The sequence below is a fragment of the Palaemon carinicauda genome, chromosome 1 (genome assembly GCF_036898095.1).
Source record: "Palaemon carinicauda isolate YSFRI2023 chromosome 1, ASM3689809v2, whole genome shotgun sequence".
In the NCBI taxonomy this organism is placed as follows: Eukaryota; Metazoa; Arthropoda; class Malacostraca; order Decapoda; family Palaemonidae; genus Palaemon; species Palaemon carinicauda.
The window spans coordinates 97,671,302-97,690,633 of NC_090725.1; the positions used below are offsets into that span (position 1 = coordinate 97,671,302).

Sequence of the window (19,332 nt, forward strand, 5' to 3'; positions counted from 1 at the left end):
TCGTTAAGTTTAAATCATTTGCTTTGTAAGAGTTATGAAATGAATATTTTTTAGAAAATATTTTAAGAAAGATATTCTTTGAATAGTCTTCGTGCTGTTTTTTCAAAGATGAACTAACGTTTGGTTTATTTATGCTACGCAGTTTGCGCTCTATCGTTACGATAGAGAAAGAGAGAATCACGGTTTCACTTTGCAGAAAGAGTAAATCGATTTTGACGTTTTGTTCATTCTTCTTTCAAACTGAAGTGTTTTAAATACTAATTTAAAGGAACTTGTTAATTTTCAATTTCTTAGTCCTTTCAGTTTTTTCCTTTGGTCAAATAACCTGTTTATTGACGAAGGGTGAGTGGGCAATTCTCTTGTGTGTGACAAGAGAGAGAGAGAGAGAGAGAGAGAGAAAGAGAGAACGATCCGATCTTTATTCTCGTCCCAAGTAAGGAGTTTGGGAGCGAGTAACGTTGTTCTCGTTTCAGTTTTTTACTCTCGTCCCAAGTCTCTGTACGGGGAGAAAGGATAAAACGTTTTTAGTTTTTATTCTCGTCCCAAGGCACTGTACGGTGAGAGATTGAAAACGTAGTCTTTAGTGAACTAGAGTTTAGTCTCCTACCCAGTCACTGATCCTTTTTAACTTTATATATTTCCGTTTTATTCGATATATATGTATATGTTTTTTGATTTTTGCATGTGTGTTTCATTTTGTACTAATGTGCTTACATTATACGACTCATTTTGCAATTATAACCTTTTGATGTAAGGGAGAATTGCGTGCTTCAGGTAGATATCAGTTTTATTCATGCCTAATGTGAAATTATTGAAAAATACGATATCAGTGAAGTGAGTGCTAGAAAACATGTGCTGTGTTGCGGAGGGTTCGTTTGTTCGTGCTTGTCACTTGCCTAGTCCGAGACCTCTTTCAGGCTCCCATGCACCAGGGAGAAGGAATGTCGTAGGACCTAAGGGAGTGAGGAGTGTAAACCAACGAACAGACGTTCCCTCAAAGGTATCAGACGTTGCTCGGCAAGCACGTCCTTGCCATAAGACAGGAGAGACGAAGTTTCTCCTCGTCATCCGAAGACTTTTCGCAAAAGAAACCTTGGCGCAAGGTTTCTAGACCCTTTAAGCGAAAGTCAGTCCCTTCAGGACAGGTCCAGCGTCCTGGCTGTAGCCATGGGGACAGCTCTGACCCTTTGCAGTCGTCGGAAGACTGTTCGCCTATTAAACGCAAGCGTAACACGGGGTCCGAGGGTCGCGGTAAAGGCAATGTTTTGCCAACACAGACGTTACCGTCGTCTCGGCCCGTTCCGACTCCCGTTGATCCTAAATGGGTTGTCCTGCAGGACATGTAGACTAAGCTTGCCTCCCTTATGGAGAAGTATGACATTGAGCAGGTTCACGATGAACCTTCGCTTTCGAGTTGCCGTTACGCTAAACGAGACTCTGGCCGTCAGCCGCCCAAACGAGCATTTACTCGTCCTTTTGACGTTATGAAACGTGATGTCGGTAGTTTGTCACGTCAGTCACGTGACTTGGATCCTCACTCGCTGCAGTCCCGTGTTGACTTTCAGCCGCTGCCGCAGCCTCGTGTTGACGTTCAGCCGCTGCCGCAGTCTCGTGTTGACGTTCAGGACGTTCGCCAACCAGCTCAGTTGCCTTGTTTTGACGTTGAGCGTCAAGCACCGCAGTCAAGGGTTGTTTTGACTGCTCAGTCTAGGCAGTCAAGGCAGTCTCGACTTGACGTCGAGCGTCCATCAACTCCTGTTGTTGTTGCTGGTCAGTCCTTTCAGCAGCGACATGACGTCGCTTCCTTGACTGCTACTGCTGCTCCTTTGCGTGTGGACTTTGCCTGTCAAGCATTGCCACCGCGGCAGGTCTCTCCTTTTCATAAGACTCGGCAATTGTCGGACGAGGTTCCTTCAGATGAGGAAGTTGCTGATCCCCCTCCTACTGATATTCCTTTGGTGACTTTGTCAGACGGAGAGGAGCCTAAAGCTGCTCAGCCCTCTATGGACTTTAAAAAAATCATGCTGATTTTTAAGGATCTTTGTCCGGACCATTTTGTAACTGCTGCTCCTCGTTCGCCTTCGTCAGAGTTTACACTAGGCCTAGCTACTTCAAAGCCGTTGTTTTCTAAGCTAGTGCTCTCTCGCTTTTCTAAGAGAGCTTTACGTTTGCTAGGCGACTGGTTGATCACCAGGAGGAGTTTGGGGGAGACAGCCTTTGCTTTCCCTACTTTTAAACTGGCTTATAGAGCGAGCGTCTGGTATGACACGGGAGAAGTTCTCGGCTTGGGAGTTCCTGCCTCTGCCCAGGGAGACTTCTCAAGCCTCATAGACTCTCCCCGTCGCCTGGCCATGAGACGCTCCAAGATTTTATGGTCGGCTTCAGAGCTAGACCATCTTCTGTTAGGAGTTTTTCGAGCGTTTGAAGTTTTGCTGTACAATTATGTCATGCATGAACAAGGCTATCAGGGATGGCTCCAATGATCTGACAGCCACGTTCTCTGCAGGAACAAGGCTATCAGGGATGGCTCCAATGATCTGGCAGCCACGTTCACTGCAGGAGTACTTAAGATGTAAGTGCGCTCAATGTGTTCATTGTCAAGACAAACTTCACGATGAAGACTACCAAATCTGTCTTGGCAGCATTAAGGGAAGGCGACTGGATGGTCTCTCTCGACCTTCAGTATGCATAATTCCACATCCCGATTCATCCAAACTTTCAACAACATCTGAGGTTTGTGGACGGGAAAGTAATGTACCAATGTCGAGCACTGTACTTCGACCTCATTCCTGCTCCTCTTGTTTTTACAAGGCCCTTGCAAAATGTAGCAAGCTTTCTACATTTTTTGAGGATTCAGAGCCTCCCTTTATTTTGACGACTGGCTAATCAGGGCGTCGTCATTATATCGCTGTCTGGAGAGCCTCTAATGGACATTAGACCTAACCAAGGAGCTAGGTCTCATAGTGAACGTAGAGAAGTAGTAACTTACAGTACCCCATCCCAGACTATTCTTTATTTGGGAATGGAGATACAGAGTGTGATTTTTCGGGCCTTTTCGTCTCCCGCAAGAATGGAACAAGCTCTGTTAAAAGTCCTTCACTTGCAAGAGAAAAACAGTTGCTCTGTAAGAGTTTGAACTAGCCTCGTGGGAACTCTTTCATCGCTGGAGTAGCTTATCTCTCTGGGGAGACTCAACCTATGCCCTCTCCAATTTCACCTAAACCATTGGAACAAGGAGAAGGGCTTAGAGAGTATCTCTTTCCCAATCTCCAACTCAGTCTAGACATGTCTGACTTGGTGGGACAGCAACATCAGACTTCGAGAAGGTCTTTCTCTTGCGATCAAGAACCCAAACCATGTGTTGTTTTCAGATGCATCGTATTTGGGTTAGGGAGCTCCACTGGACAGTCTGGAATGCTCGGGTCTTTGATCCACGGATCAGAAGGAACTCCATTTAAGGCAAGTAACATCTCTCCTTTGGCGAGATTTGTGCAAGGAAAATGAATGTCTTGGCGGACGGCCTCAGCAGAAGAGGACAAGTCATCTCCATGGAGTGGACGTTGCATAAGACTGTGTGCGAGAAGCTATGGATGACATGGGGTCAACCCACCATAGATCTTTTTGCGACTTCTCTGACAAAGAGGCTCTCGACTTACTGCTTTCCAGTTCCAGATCCAGAGGCAGCCCACATAGACGCTTTCCTGCTGGACTGGTCTCACCTGGACGTTTATGCCTTTCCACCTTTCAAGATCCTAAACAAGGTGCTGCAGAAGTTCACCTCTCACGAAGGGACCAGGTTGACATTGGTTGCTCCACTCTGGCCCGCGAGAGAGTGGTTCACAGAGGTACTTCAATGGCTGGTAGACGTTCCAAGGAGTCTACCTTTAAGGATGGATCTCTTACGGCAGCCCCACGTAAGGAGTCTTCATCAAAGCCTCCCCGCGCTTCGTCTGACTGCCTTCAGACTATCGAAAGACTCTCAAGAGCTCGAGGTTTTTCGAAGGAGGCAGCCAGAGCGATTGCGAGAGCTAGGAGAGCATCTACCATCAAGGTCTACCAGTCGAAGTGGGAAGTCTTTAGAGACTGGTGCAAGTCATCATCCATTTCCTCTTCCAGTACCTCTGTAGCCCAAATTGCAGACTTTCTCCTGCATCTGAGAAATGTTCGCTCCCTCTCTGCTCCCACTATTAAGGGCTACAGGAGCATGTTGGCTTCTGTGTTCAGACATAGAGGCTTAGATCTGTCCAATAATAAAGATCTCCAAGATCTCCTTAAGTCCTTCGAGACCTCTAAGGAGCGTCGTATGGCAACTCCTGGATGGAACTTAGACGTGGTCCTAAGGTTCCTAATGTCCGACAGGTTTGAGCCATTACATTCAGCCTCCCTGAAGGATCTCACCCTCAAGACGCTTTTCTTAGTGTGCTTGGCTTCGGCTTAAAGGGTCAGTGAGATCCATGCCTTTAGTAAAAACATCGGCTTTTCTACAGATAAAGCCACATGTTCGCTTCAGCTTGGTTTCTTGGCCAAAAATGAACTGCCTTCTCGTCCTTCGCCTAAATCTTTTGATATACCTTGCCTATCAGAGATCGTAGGCAACGAGCTTGAAAGAGCACTGTACCCAGTTAGAGCTCTTAAGTTTTATTTAGCTCGTACCAGATCCTTACGAGGTGGATCTGAGGCCTTATGGTGCTCAGTTAAGAAGCCCTCATTGCCTATGTCTAAAAATGCTTTATCGTATTTTATTAGATTTTTAATCCGAGAGGCTCATTCTCACTTAAGTGGAAAAGATCGTTGCTTGCTTAAGGTCAAGACGCATGAAGTAAGAGCGATAGCAACTTCCGTGGCCTTTAAGCAAAACAGATCTCTGCGAAGTATTATGGACGCGACCTTTTGGAGGAGCAAGTCGGTGTTCGCTTCATTTTACTTAAAAGTCGTCCAGACTCTTTATGAGGACTGCTACACACTGGGTCCATTCGTTGCAGCGAGTGCAGTAGTGGGTGAGGGTTCTACCACTACATTCCCTTAATTCCAATATCCTTTTAATCTTCTCTTGAAATGTTTTTAATCTTGTTTTGGGTTGTACGGAAGGCTAAGAAGCCTTTCGCATCCTTTTTGATTTGGCGGGTGGTCAAATGTCATTTCTTGAGAGCGCCCAGATTAAGGGTTTTGATGAGGTCCTGTTGTATGGGTTGTCGCCCTGGATATAACAGCTCCTGGGAGTCTTTCAGCATCCTGAGAGGATGGCTGGGCTTCGTTAGGAAAGCGGACTATCAAGGCAGAGTAATCGTCAGAGTCAGCTTCCTTACCAGGTACCTATATTTATTTGGGTTTTGTTATGATATAACTGTCAAAAACTCTAAGCATATACACCTTTATTGTATTAATACTGGTCTCTACCCACCACCATGGGTGTGAATCAGCTATTATATATTCACCGGCTAATTTTAATATTTAAAAATTATATTTTGATTATAAAATAAATTTTTGAATATACTTACCCGGTGAATATATAAATTAAAGGCCCTCCCTTCCTCCCCGATAGAGACCCAGCGGAATGAGAAGAACTGGAGCTGTTTACAAGTATATGCGGTATCTGGCCGATAGTCGGCGCTGGTGGGCACACCCGCAACCTTCATGGCGATCGCTCGCGAGTTTTTGGAATCTGTCGAGCCATCGGAGACGTCAGCTATTATATATTCACCGGGTAAGTATATTCAAAAATTTATTTTATAATCAAAATATCATGTTTGTATACTGTAGTTAGGAAAAATACAAATTACCTACGAATTTGTCATTCTTTTATAGATAGCCTTCAGTTCCGTCCTCTCCTTCTGGAACAAGTTAGTTTATCAAACTGTTAACCAAGAAGGCATATAGTCAAACAAACATTTAGTCCACAGGACGTTCTAGGTATGTTTGACCACTAGGAATCGTACTCATAGATTGTAGAATGGCATCATCTAGGAAGTATCTTTGACCATCTAGCAGGTTTTCCCGAAAAGGCTTAACCTAGTGTCAACCCGGTTCGTCAGGATTGGCCTTGTTCTCCGAAGACTTTGGTACGACGTACTGATCCTAACAGACTCAGTGGCTGACCTTTGTAACCACAGAGACTCCTCCCTGAGTTTACTAAGATCAGAGGATTGAAGTAAATCTTGAGAGCTACCCCGGATTCCTTATCAGAGACAGGTACCCTTATATATATTCATCATCGTCATGCAAAAGTTTTTTTTTGCAGATCGACGAGATCCTAGGAAGAGGATGACAGGAGTCTCTTCCTTCTAGGAAACGTACTTTCAGCCAGTAGTGGTTACGTCTCTTAAGTCAGCGTTTCACTCGGGTTTGTCAAGCCCACACCGGATTCTTTCAAATACAACCTCTTCTGGGGCACAAGTAGGGGCAGGAGTAGGATCCTCCCTTTTTTTTCTTGGGTCTCGATGAAACCTGGGCAGGAGGCGAACCTGAGAAGATAGTTGACAAATGGAAATCTCCGCCGAGGAGTCGATGCATCAAAAGAAAAGGGACGACCATGCTGTACCACTCGGCCTCCAGACTCTGGTCAGAGTCCGAACGGTACCGTCTCTTAAACCTCCCAGAGGTGAGGGCAGTCCTCCTACAGATAAGGGGTACCACCCCCTTCAAGGAGAACTCAGATTTGAACTTCGACTCGTTTCTCATGCAACACCCGATGTCGACCTTCAACTAGAGCTAGAACTTGTGGATGGGAAACAGAGAGTGCAGCCAAGGGGATGGCCTCTAGATGCTGGAACTCTCCCTTCTGAGAGAGATTCCTTCCAACCACTGGTCAACAACCTCCTGCTTGTGGGGAGAATTGCCGACTACGACAGCAGATGTTAGCCGTGTCTTTCCCATTGGCAGAAAAGACTTTCACTTGGTGGTCTCCCCTTCGGACGATTCTTCCCGCGAAGAGAGGTATTCACCTACACCATCCACTTGGCTGCAGTCTTTCTGCTTGCTGGAAGGATTGCTGATAGTGGCACCTGACAGTTGTTGCCTTTCCCATCTGCGAGAGAAACTTCCTTTTCCTGTTTGGTCTCCCCTCCAGGGGATTTCTCTGGCGGGAATTGGATTCTTCCAATTCCCTTGGTCTTCAGGAGCAGGCCATCCTCCTCTTGCCAGCAAGACTCTTCTTGTGGAGCAGACTCCTCATGCCCATTGATTCATCTGTAACTCCCGACGGAGATCCAGAGAGAACTCCCTCAGCGACTCTTAACAGCCACATGTGAACGTTGTTCACAAAGCTGTATCTTCGCTGTGACTTCACGCCTAGAGACTATCCAGCTCCTTCTCTCTTAGAGAGTTCTTTCTGAGACAAGTTGTAAACAGGATGTGTGGATACCTGTGTAGATCTTCAGCTTCGGCCGTCCAGGCTAAGTGGACTGTATCATGGAAGTGGTATCCCACTCCTTGATGCCACTATTCCAGCATTAAAGGAGTTCCTTGTTTACCTTTGGGAGGAAAGCTTCCCTCGGTCTTGGCAATAAAAGGCCACCTCTAAATTTTGAGCCTCTCCTTTATACTGAGAGGAATCAACCTTTCTTCCATGTCGGCATCGCCCCTCCTCTTATGGAGTTTCGAGCCTATTGACCCTTAGTCGCAAGGGAGACCTCTTCCACAGGGCATAGTTTGCGTCCTTCGGTCCCCATATTGTGCCTCCTACAACTCAGGACTCCAAGGAACAGATGTTCACCTGACCATGGTGACAGGTCTCCTGCTCGTGTTGGCTTCGACTAGGAGAGTTGGTGAACTCCATGCTCCGCCTTTTAACGTCTCTCATTCACGGAGATTGGCCAGGTAATACTTGACTTCGTTTCTGGCAAGTGCAGACCCTAGAATCTGAACCTTTTGGTCTGGGAGTCTTTTGCAGCATGAACAATGATCCAGTTCAACGGTTGATATGCCAAAGAGAAACTGGAGGCCTTATATAAAGAAAACTACAAGATTTCGCTACCGAGTGTCAGCACTCTTCATCAGCTCGGGGAAGGTCAAGAGAAGGTTTACCAAGAATACTTTCTTGGCTGAGATTCACAAGGTCATGTATCCTGACCCTTCTCATAGATGAGACTGAGAATTGATAACCTTAGGGGCTGGAGTACGTCTGTTGCTGGCCTTGTCAGTGGCCACGTAGAAGTGCCAGATGACCTTCACCGCCCATTTCTAGCAAGACGTTACCCACAAGAACATGGAGACGTTCTCCTTTGATCCTGTGGTGGTTACCGATAAATGGTTTAAAAACTTCAGGGTCCTTAATGAACAAGTAGCAGATGAGGGAGGGAAGAGTTTAACTATGGTTAAGTCTGGGATGAATGACAAAGAATAACTGGCTCTTTCTTTCATTTCCCACCCTGTGGGGTAACAGCCCCTACAGTACTCTACAAAACAGACCTCTGCTGTCTGCAGGTAGAACCATTTCCCATGTGTAACCTGGTATAGATAATTATACTGAACTCATTATGTCCCCATACCTCTTGGAGGCGAGGTGGGATTTGGGAACATCCATGGTACCATCGCATGAGTCCAATGACCCGTAGAACTCTTACTTGTACCAGTCACAGTGCTAGCATCACAAGCACACAGTTTGCGTAGGACGCTAACCATGAGTAGCATTGGTATTTAGCGTGGAGTAAGAGTTCCTACCAGTTATGAGCAGAACACATATGGAGAAAACGCTGAATCAAATGCTGATAAGTCAGATTGGTGTGGGCTTCCACCCTCCTAAGGGTTAGGTCATCCCTATAATTAGCAAGGGTTTGTATTTGTGAGAGAACAAATGACAAATTTAGAAGTAATTTGTATTCTTCCTAATGATACAAACCTGTAACTATTTATACAGATTGGCCTGCCAGCATCTGTCCCCCAAGAAGTCCTGCCTGCAAGCAAAGTGGGTGCTCAGCCCAGGTGTGTGAGTGACCGGTGTAGCCGGCTAACCCCCACCCCCTCCCGCTAACTAGTGGGGTGGGTGGTTAACCGTCGCTAGAAGTCTTATTGCTTGTCTTTCAGCGTTGCCAAAAGTAATATCTCTATAGATAGCCCCAGAATTGTAATGTTATGAAAAATACAAATTCCAATTTGTCAAATATTACTTGCTGTGAGTCCAGACAATGGGGCATATTATCCTGGTTGTAGATATACAAATAAAGGCTGTGATAAATTAATGTTTTTTGTTATTCAAAAGTAAATTTGCTTTAAAGGAATATATTTTCTTTAGAAATAATACTGTAGTTCTTGAAAAGCTTTTGCCACAGTTTAGTGTTTGATCACTGGACACTCAAAGTAAGACTGTTTGTAATTACAGTACTGTACATTGATGAATGAAAGTGTACCGAACGCTAAAGTGAACAAACTTGTAGAGTTATTGTTTGAAGTAAGTAGTAAATTTTTGTAATTTGTAAAATGTTTTACTTATTTATTCTTTTTTTTTTCAGACTTTCCAGGACTGTGACAATGTCTGCTTTGATATAGCATATGACTGAAAGATATGTTCATGTTCATGATACTTTTACAACTGAAGAATGGATTCCAAAACAAGGCCAACAAAAGCTGAAAGTCCAGGAATATATGCACCAGGGTATCCCAAATGGTTGCCGTACGCATATCCCTATGCTGTACCTCCTGTGTATCATGGTCAAGTAAACCAATTTCAAATTCCCCAGAATTACCAAAACCCATTCTATTTTAATACCATGCCCCTACCCAGAGCTAACGGTCCACCTTCCTTATCTGTTAATCGACAAGGCAAAATGCATCTCTATCCAACACCACCTCCATTATTACTACCACCACATCGCCCATTTTTGCCTGTTCCCACATTTCATCATGGTTATTTTAGGATGCAGGGACCTGGAACAACACCTAATACTCTAAACTCCCATACTCACTTTAAAAACGGTAATTGTTACTCAGACAGAGGAGTACCCTTGATGAGAGAAGCCAAATTACCAGGCCAGCATATTTTACCTCTGATGCCATCTGTTCCCCATTATTCGATAAATTCACAAATATTAAATTTGAAGTTTCTAGATGGTTCTGAGTACTTAAAACCCAATTTAGGGGAAATGCTTATACGAGGATCTACATGTAATTACAATGATAGTGGTGCTAAAGTATTTTTAAAAAGTGGAACAAATCTAGAAATTGAACTTGATAAGGACGTGGTTTATGTCATAGGGAGGAAGTTAAATGAAGAGGAAAAATTACATGATGTCCTTGCATTGGGAACAGACATTAAGGCATTTATTGAGAAGATTCATGTGAGTACCAAGGAAGAGGGATCACAAGAACTCCATGTAAATATTGATAATGAACATACTGCAAAGTACAGGGTTGTCGTTGCATGGTTTGGCGAAGTTCCTGATATCAAAGGATTATTGCCAACTATTGAGGAGTCATGTATTACTATTAAAGGAGAAGGTGATAAAGATGTTGCTAAAAGTAGCTGTAGTAAGCCATACAAGAAATCAAAGGATGATCAGTGCAATGATACCCCTTCTAACAATGATTCCTCATTATCACATTTTATTGGCTACGTTTGGTGGGCAGATAAGGATAATGGGATTTTGCGCATATACCATGAAAGATCCTGGGGCTCTGAGTTTTGGGGAATTCATTTTACTTGTGATGTGATACATTTTGAAGGACAGAAAGTTTGTTGTGATTTTTTACCTTTTCTTCTTGCTCATCTTAATAAATGTGACGTTAAAGCACGGAAAATTGATCGTAAGCAAATACATGGTATGAATATTATGTGGGAAGCAGTACATGTGGAATTTGGACAGGTTCCATCGTCTTTTAAAAGAAAAGAAAGGGATCTAAGAGATGAAAGCTATAGTAGATGTGCTACTGGAACATCATATGATTCAAGTCAAGACACAGTTGATTCTGACTTGAGTAGACTAGATGAGACTCTTGTACATGTTGATGATGGTTCAAAAAAGCTGGCACATAATGAAACATCTTTCAGAACATCAAAAGAAATGTATCTTTCCCCTGAAACAAGTGAAATTGAAAAATACAGTGAAAAAAATCTTGGAGAGAGAGATTTGTATATGATGAATGACCTTAAAATAAGTAATGATAAGGATACTGTTATATTAGAAAATTCAAAATATCTTTTAAGCTCACTTCCAAAAAAATATAGTGGTAAGCATGTGACTGGTCATATAATTAAGCTGTTTTCTCAAGAGAGTAACATTGGCATTGCTCAATGGAAGAGTATGGATCACGGGTGTGTTAATATTTTATTTAAGCAAAGTGATTTGTATGTTGATCTAGTTCCACTCAATAAGATCATGAAATTGTCGTCAGTGCTATGTGAACGCCGTTGTAATCTCTATGTGTTGCCGCTAGAAGGTCAAATATGTTCCAAATTTAAGGTAAAGCTGGCAGCAACTTGTGGATGGTTAGGCACTAAACCTTTAAGCATTCCAACTCCCGGTGAGCAACCTAAAGCTCAAATTTCTTTAAGCCACATAAAGCCTGAAGTGTCAGTAAATGAAAGCATAGTAGGCCTAAGTTCTATTACTATGGCTCCTTTAAACAATACTAAGGATGTACAATTAAGGAAAAAGAAAGCAAAGGTGCTGATAGGAGAGGATACTTCATTATGCAAAGGTAAGAGGAAAATAAATTAGTTTATTTATGCATTGTATATAAATACTGTATGTATTCTGTGCAGTAGCACCTGAGCACCTAACCTTTATTAACATCATATACAAAATGGCTAGTGCATAGAATAGATTGAAAATATGAATGTGCTAAGGAACTAAAATACTTTATTCATGTCTTTTTGTAAAGCATTCAAACTTATTCCTGTGCTGATTTTTAATGAAAAGTTGACTGGCTTGTTTCGTTAATTGTTATTTGGGCCCGACAGGATACATCTTTAAAATATTTGAATTTTATTTTTATAAATAGAATAGATCAAGTCTATAAAGCACATAAAACTACTGTATTATACAGTTTATTGTTCCTAAGCGTATACAAACCTTTTGTCCTTCATCATAGTGAATCTCATCAGTGCAGCTGGAAAGTCCATTCAACGAGGTACTGTAGACAATGACAGGTGGTGCGCGGGCAAGTTTCCCTGCCTACTTGTCTGTCGGAGGCTCATCACTTTTGTTTTCAGTTACAACGAGTAGAGACGTACTGTTGCGACTTCTCTAAAGGCTTTGAATTTTTTTATTTTACTTTTCAGGAAGTAATTGCTAGCTGTTGCTGTTTGATGGATGTGAATAAGCAAGGGATTCGTCCTTTCCGGGGAAAGAGTTTAAGCCTCAACCTGTTTATGGCAAAACTGTCTTTTGGTACATGTTCTCACTGTTTTTCTTGTCCACAATTAAGGGGTTTCTCTACAGCATTGGAGATTGTGAGAACATCGCAAGCTCCAAGACCTTTATGAAAGCCAATTAGCAAACTAGGGAACAGATGTGCAAGTCCTTTGGCATCTCCTCAGTCCAAACCACAACTAGCAATCGGGATGACCTACTTCTCTGTCCTGGCCTTAAGACACTAGGTCAAGAGCACCAGAGGTTGTTCATTAACACTGGTAGGGTGAAAAAGTGTATCTCCAAGAATACCATCTGATTCTGGCTTCAGGAGGCCATCAGACATGCATATACTGCTTCTGGAAAACCCAGACGCTAACATCAATAACGGAGCATCAATGGTTCGAGTCCACAAAGTCTGGAGTATCACTCCTCCCTAGCCTTTAGGAAGAATCTATTTATAGTGCAATTGCTGAAGACAAGAGTCTGACAGCACCAGTCAACCTTCACCTCCCACTACCTATGGGAGCATACCCACAATTTCCTGGATACTTTTACCCTGGGTCCTGTGGTAGCATAACTCCCTCATAGGGCAAGAACCATCTCGTTTTAGAGAGTGGTTGTGAAGAAAATATAAGAATAAATGACAAGAATGACTGACCTTTTCCCTTTTTTCCACTTAGTCCAAGCCCTAGCACCATTTTATTGATGTTTTAGAGTGCTTCATATCTTATTGGGTGTATCAGAAGAAAAAAAGGATGTAGAATAACAAAAATGGCAATCTTATTGCCACCAGACTGGACATTTGCCCTAAAATTCCATGCCATTAGGCCCATATACAATTTTATCCAAATCAGAAATTTTGGGGGTAGGGGAAACTAAATTGTAATTTTCTCAGCAACCACATAACCTGGAATAGCTATTTACCAATCAAAATGTTTGTTTGTTCCAACATTGAATACTTACCTTGAACTACTTTCTTAGGAGTATCTGGGATCTCCTCCCAACCGATCAGAGTTTTGTGTAGTTTACCCTACTCCCGTTTTCTATGAGGGGTAACCTCAGGTGGTGTGATACGTGCCCTGAGACGACCCCGGGTCAGAGAGCATGCTTGCTCAGGTTTCGATCCCCAGTAAGTTCTCTGGTCGTGTCGCAATAATATCACGACGCTCTCCTTATCCAGTGCGACCCTTTGTGTCCCCGACCCCCTTTGTGTCTCCGACCCCCTTTGTGTCTTACGCGGTTCCCACATGGTACCTTTGTGCTCCCCCTTATCCTTTCCCTTTGTGTTCCTGTGTCTCGCGGTGCCTTACTAGTGCGTAATGGAGCATCCCCGCCGTTGTCCTGGGCCTATGACCAGTAAATCGTGTGGTGCTTTCTTGTCGAAACCTGAATTTGACCCACACTCCTTGTGTTCTTCGTGTAGGAGCAGTGTGTGTTCCCCTACAGCCACGTGTCCAGAGTGCGAGTCCTGGAACGAGGTGCAGTGGGTGCGTTACAGCACCAAAAAGAAGAAGGCATCTGAGAGATCGCCTAAGAAGCCGAGCGTCTCTTCTCCTCTTGCTTCGCCGGGCGTATCGTCAGACAGAGCCTCGCTGCCGCCTTCCCCTACCCAGAGTAGGGGATGAGGTAAGTCTGATTTACGGGATAGTGGTGTTGTGGCGTCATTCCAGGCAAGTGAGGGGCCTGAGGGAGGGACGGGAGTGTGTTCGGGGGACGAAACCCTGGTGCAAGCAGGGCCCGTCTCCTCAGATGATCCTATGTGGGGAAAAACTGTGCCTACCTCTTCCTCTGCCTCGTGGGCGTGTTTTTTAGGTGCTTCCGCAGCTGAGGGTTCCGCCAAAAAGGAAGACTCACCGCCGTCAGACTCCCTCTCATGGGTGCCGCCGAAGACGCCCTTCAGGTCTCCGTTGAGGATGGAGGAAGGTTTTGAAACCTGGTCCCCCATCGAGGAACTCCCACGCTCCCCTCCAGCGCCTTCAGCTACGTTTCCGTCCGTCTTCCTACAGCCCTCTTCTTCCATCGAGCGACGCATGGACCCATCAACAACGCGGAACGAGTCGGGCCCGCCGGTGAGAGCATGCAAGTCGTCGGGCTCCTCGGTTGAAGCCTACTCTTGCTCCTCGGAAGACGGAGCCCCGAGGGACCATAGGAGACGTCGTGAGGGGTCCCGCAGGAGACGTTCTCGTCCTCGCTCCCGTTCCAGATCCCGCCACGGGGGTAGGCGGTCTAGATCCCCCAGGAGGAAGTTTAGGAGAAGTGACTCCCCAGGGGAAGAATGGGTCGTCATCCCTCGTAGCAAACTTCTCGAGATATCATCAGTTCCGGGCCCCTCGAACTGGCTCCCAAGGGCTCGCTCACCAGTGAGGTACGTAAAAAGCGGCAGATACGATCAACGAAGGGAGTCGTCTCTTCAGGTCCCAGCGGACAGGCATAAGTCTGCGAAGGTTCCGACTCCATCTGCCCAATGGAGAGAGTTGCCCCTTCGGTCTGGCAGCTGCGTCCCGACCTCCAAGTCAACGTCAAGTCGGCAGGAACGAGATAAGCAACTCCCTTCGACGAGCAAGCCCGCATCTACCTAGACCTCCGTAAGCAGGGATAAGTTCAGGACGGAGGCCTCCGTTCCGACGGCGATGCCCGTGCTATGCCCTGAGCTGCCGAAGTTGGACCATTCCAAGATGTTTCCTTCCCCCCGCACGGCGACCTCCGTCGGAGGATCTCCGTCACAGGCAGCAGAGCGTCCTACGGAGGAAATGGACGACAACGGAGAAGGTTCAGCCGCAGAAGTTTCGGCCTACAGGAGGGTAATAGGACTCATTAGGAGGCATCACAGACTGGACGAACCCGAGCCCTCCTCCGACGAAGTCTGGCTCTCGAGCTTCAGCAGGCTGGTTGATGCCCCGGTGCAGCAGAGACCTTCGCTAGTCCTGCCTTTGGCTAGGGATCTTAGGCTGGGTAGGGCTCACGTGGACAAGATCGTGGCCAACCATGCAGAAGCCCCTAAGACCCAGAGCTCCTTCAAGCTTCTTCAAGGCCTAAAATCCCAGAGCCGGTTTCACCTCCCTGAAGGGCATCGCGCAGGTCCCTGTACTGTGGAGCCTGCAATCGCCATTCTGGGACAAGGAGCAGCTGAAGAGAGGGCTACTACTGCCCCAATCTGTTTCTCCCCTTCAGAAGCTGCCATGATGGAGGAGATAGCCAAGGACCTGGAGAACGTGTCCTCGTGGCTGGATTGGTGGGCCTCCACGCTGGTAGGGTTCCAGTCCTCCTACGACCTCACTATCCCGGAGAACCAGGCCTTACTGAAGGAGCTGATTAGCTCGGGAGGTAAAGCTCTTAAGTTTCTCTCGTACCAATCCATCGCGCAGGCCGCCAATTGGGTTCTGCGGAAAAGGGACACGGTGCTCAACAAGCTCGTAAGGAGGCTCCCCGACAGAAAAGCGAGGTCCCTGAGGAGCCTACCCCTGTGGGATGACTCAATTTTCCCCCTGAAGGCAGTGGAAGAGACGGTAGAGAGGGTCAGGAAGCTGAAGGATTTGGAAGACTCCAGACCTCCTCCAGCGAGAAGACCTACCCATAGAAGGGCACCCTCCGACACCTCCCATCCTCCTCGCACCTCACCTAGTCAACCCAGGAGAGATGCCCCTACTACGGCCTGGTCTCAGTCTTCGCAGCCCTCCGGTAGAGGAACGTCTTAAACACAGTCATCCTTCAGGCCTTCCTATGCGGCAGCCAGAAGAGGTCGTTCAGGCCGCGCCTCTAGAAGGAGATAGGGAGAGAGGCCCCCTACTCCTGCCGAAGCCTCAGGTGGGGGGATGCCTCAAGCATTCTTGGCAAGCATGGAGAGACCACGGAGCAGATCCGTGGACCATAGCAGTCCTGAAAGAAGGGTACAGGTTGCCCTTCCTGGCGGACTCCCCACCTCTAATGCCAGATCAACAGGCAGAGTGGTTGGCACCCAAGGACCCCTTGAGAAGGACGGCCCTACAAGAGGAGGTCTCCTCGATGCTGGCAAAAGGGGCGATAGAACCAGTCAAGAACCCGGGCCCGGGGTTCTACAGCAGACTCTTCCTGGTGGAGAAAGCGACAGGGGGCTGGAGACCAGTCATAGACCTCTCAGCCCTCAACAAGTTCATGTGCAAGACTGACTTCAAGATGGACACCCCGAAGTCGGTCCTAGCGGCCTTGAGGGAGGGGGACTTCATGATGTCAATAGACCTCAAGGCTGCATACTTCCAAATCCCTGTTCACCCCTCCAGCAGGAAGTACCTAAGGGTGAAAGGGGTACCCAAGTGTTGCAGTTCAAGACCCTCTGCTTCGGTCTGTCCACAGCCCCTCAGGTCTTCACAACAGTCTCAGCCTGGGCACACGAACAGGGCATCCGCCTGATTCAGTACCTGGATGACTGGTTGTTGCTTTCAGCCTCAGGGGAAGTACTGAGGGAGCAAGGCGCAAAGCTCCTGCAGTTATGCAACGTCCTGGGTATCATCATCAACCTAGAGAAGTCCCAACTGATACCCTCCACCAGGATGACCTACCTCGGAATGGTCCTGGACTCCCGGTTGGCGAGAGCTTTCCCTTCCGCGGAGAGACTAGACAATTTGGACCAGATCCGGCCCTTCCTGTCGGACCAGCCCAGGAGAACAAGGACTGGCAAAGACTGATAGGCCACCTCGTGTCGCTGGAGAAGCTAGTCCCCCAGGGGAGACTCAAACTCAAGGGGGTTCAATGGAACCTGAAGGAGACCGGGAACCAGAGAGAGACTCCCCCACAAGGTGGTCCCGGTGTTCCCGGAGACGAAGGAAGTCCTAGAGTGGTGGATTGCCAGATCGAACACCCTCAAGGGAATGCCCTTCGCAGCCGACCCTCCGGAGATGCTTCTGTTCACGGACGCATCCAAGGAGGGGTGGGGTGCCCATCTCCTCAACAGGACAGCAAGAGGAAGTTGGATGGACGAAGAGAAAAACCAGCACATAAACGTACTAGAGATGATGGCAGTGCAAAGAGCGTGCCTAGAGTTTGTCCATCGGCTCTGGGGAAACACCGTGGCACTGATGTGCGACAACACCACGGTGGTGGCCTACGTAAAGAAACAAGGAGGACTAAAATCGAAGGAGTTGTGCGTCCTCACGATGGGACTGCTGGAATGGGCCGAAGGGGAACAGATCAAGATCTCAGCAAGGTTCATTCCAGGGAAGAGAAACGTCCTGGCCGACGGCTTCAGCAGAATGGGTCAAGTGGTAGGATCCGAGTGGTCCTTGCACCCGTAAGTGGCCAAGACCCTCATTCAGAAATGGGGATCGTCAGTGTTGGACCTATTCGCAATGAAACTGAACGCACAGCTCCCCGTGTTTTGTTCTCCTGTGCCAGATCCAGAAGCGGCGTTCGAGGATGCCTTCCAGCACCCTTGGGACAACCTCGACGTTTACACGCCTTCCCCCCCTTCGGTATGCTCAGACAGGTCCTCATCAGGGTGAAGCGAGCGGACAACCTGTGGATGACTTTGGTAGCGCCCTAGTGGCCGGAGAGAGAGTGGATCCCAACTGTCGCACTTTCCACCTTGTCCCCTTCCGGACAGGCCAGACCTTCTCCGGCAGCCCCATTTTCAAAGGTTCCACGAGAACCCTCGGTCCCTCCGCCTTCATGCGTGGAGGTTATCGAGCGTCTCCTGAGGAAGGAAGGATATTCTTCGAGAATGGCTGCAAGGATGTCAGGGTATCTGAGGCGTTCATCAGCTGCAGTATACCAGGCAAAGTGGGCCACATTCACTAAGTGGTGCATCTCGAGGAACATCACACCATTGAGGGCCTCTATTCCAGAGATAGCGGACTTTCTAGTCTATCTCAGGGACGAGGTAAACATGTCCATCCCAGCCATCAAAGGAGTCTGGGCTGCTCTGGGTCAAATCTTCCTCCTGAAGGGCATCGACCTGGGTGCCTCCAAACATATCTCGATGCTCATCAGGAGCTTCGAACAATCGTGCCCCCCTCAAGCCAGTAGGGTGCCCCTGTGGGACGTGGCCAGGGTCCTGAAGATGCTGTCAGAACCTCCCTTCGAACCCCTAAAGGACATCTTGGACAAGGAACTCACCCTCAAGACAGTTTTTCTGTTAGCTCTGGCATCAGCAAAACGGGTAGGGAAGTTGCACGGACTGTCGTATGAGGTGTCACACTCGAAGGGTTGGCGTGAGGCTATCTTCAGGTTAGTCCCATCCTTCGTGGCAAAGACTCAGAATCCAGCTGTTTGGGATCCCAAGTTTGAAGGGTTCTCAGTGCCGGCAATCCTTTGATCGGACAACTCGAGGGACTTGCTGCTGTGCCCTGTCAGGGCAGTACGAAAATACTTAGAGAGGACAGCCAGACTTCGACCCGAGATCAAGAGTCTGTTCGTCTCCTCAGGACTAGTGAAGAAGCCAGACTCCAAGAATACTATCTCCTTCTGGCTACGGCAGGTGATCGTCAGGGCTTACAGTAGTGCAGGGGTCCCCCTTCCAGGAAAGCCCAGACCCCACGAAATTAGGGGTCTAAGTACTTCATTGGCATTTGAGAAGAATATGGCAGTGGGCCAGATCCTGAGGGCAGGTACTTGATCTAACCAGTCAACCTTCACAGCTCACTACTTGAAGGACTACTCGAGGAAGTCCCTGGACGGGTTCTCGATAGGTCCCGTCATTTCCGCGCTCCAAACGGTTTAAAGGTTTAGCCTCAGTGATAACCGCGGGTAGTAAGTCCAAGAGAGACAGGTTCCTTCCTTAACCCCCTTGTTCTTCCTTCCCCTGCTCCCTTACCGAAATGACTCCAGTAGTCCCCTGAAACTGCCATGGGATACATTATCGTTGGAAGGACATGTCTCCTAGGATTTCTTGCAGAGGTGAGTTACTTAGACACTAAGATGAGTTTTTGCGTAGTTTTCCCTATTCTCTCGTGTTTTCCTTGGGGTCAGCAGAACCTAGTCTCCTATCTAGGTTCCTCTTGTATACCTCTCACAGTCTCTAGGTCCTGAAGGACACTCCCACCTCCTAAGGTGTAAGTCTCCTAAGAAAGTAGTT

The 19,332-nt window shown here is 47.0% G+C and overlaps 1 protein-coding gene across 3 annotated transcripts in view; it reads left to right on the forward strand.

Moving 5' to 3' along the window:
• Nucleotides 1–19,332, forward strand: part of LOC137649949 (uncharacterized) — a 155,487-nt gene that overhangs the window by 16,432 nt on the left and 119,723 nt on the right. For all 3 annotated transcript variants that reach the window (XM_068382916.1, XM_068382937.1, XM_068382926.1), the window contains exon 2: nt 9,447–11,631. In XM_068382916.1, coding sequence (XP_068239017.1) covers nt 9,534–11,631 — 2,098 coding nt within the window. In that variant the 5' untranslated portion in view covers nt 9,447–9,533. The remainder of the gene's footprint in view (nt 1–9,446; nt 11,632–19,332) is intronic.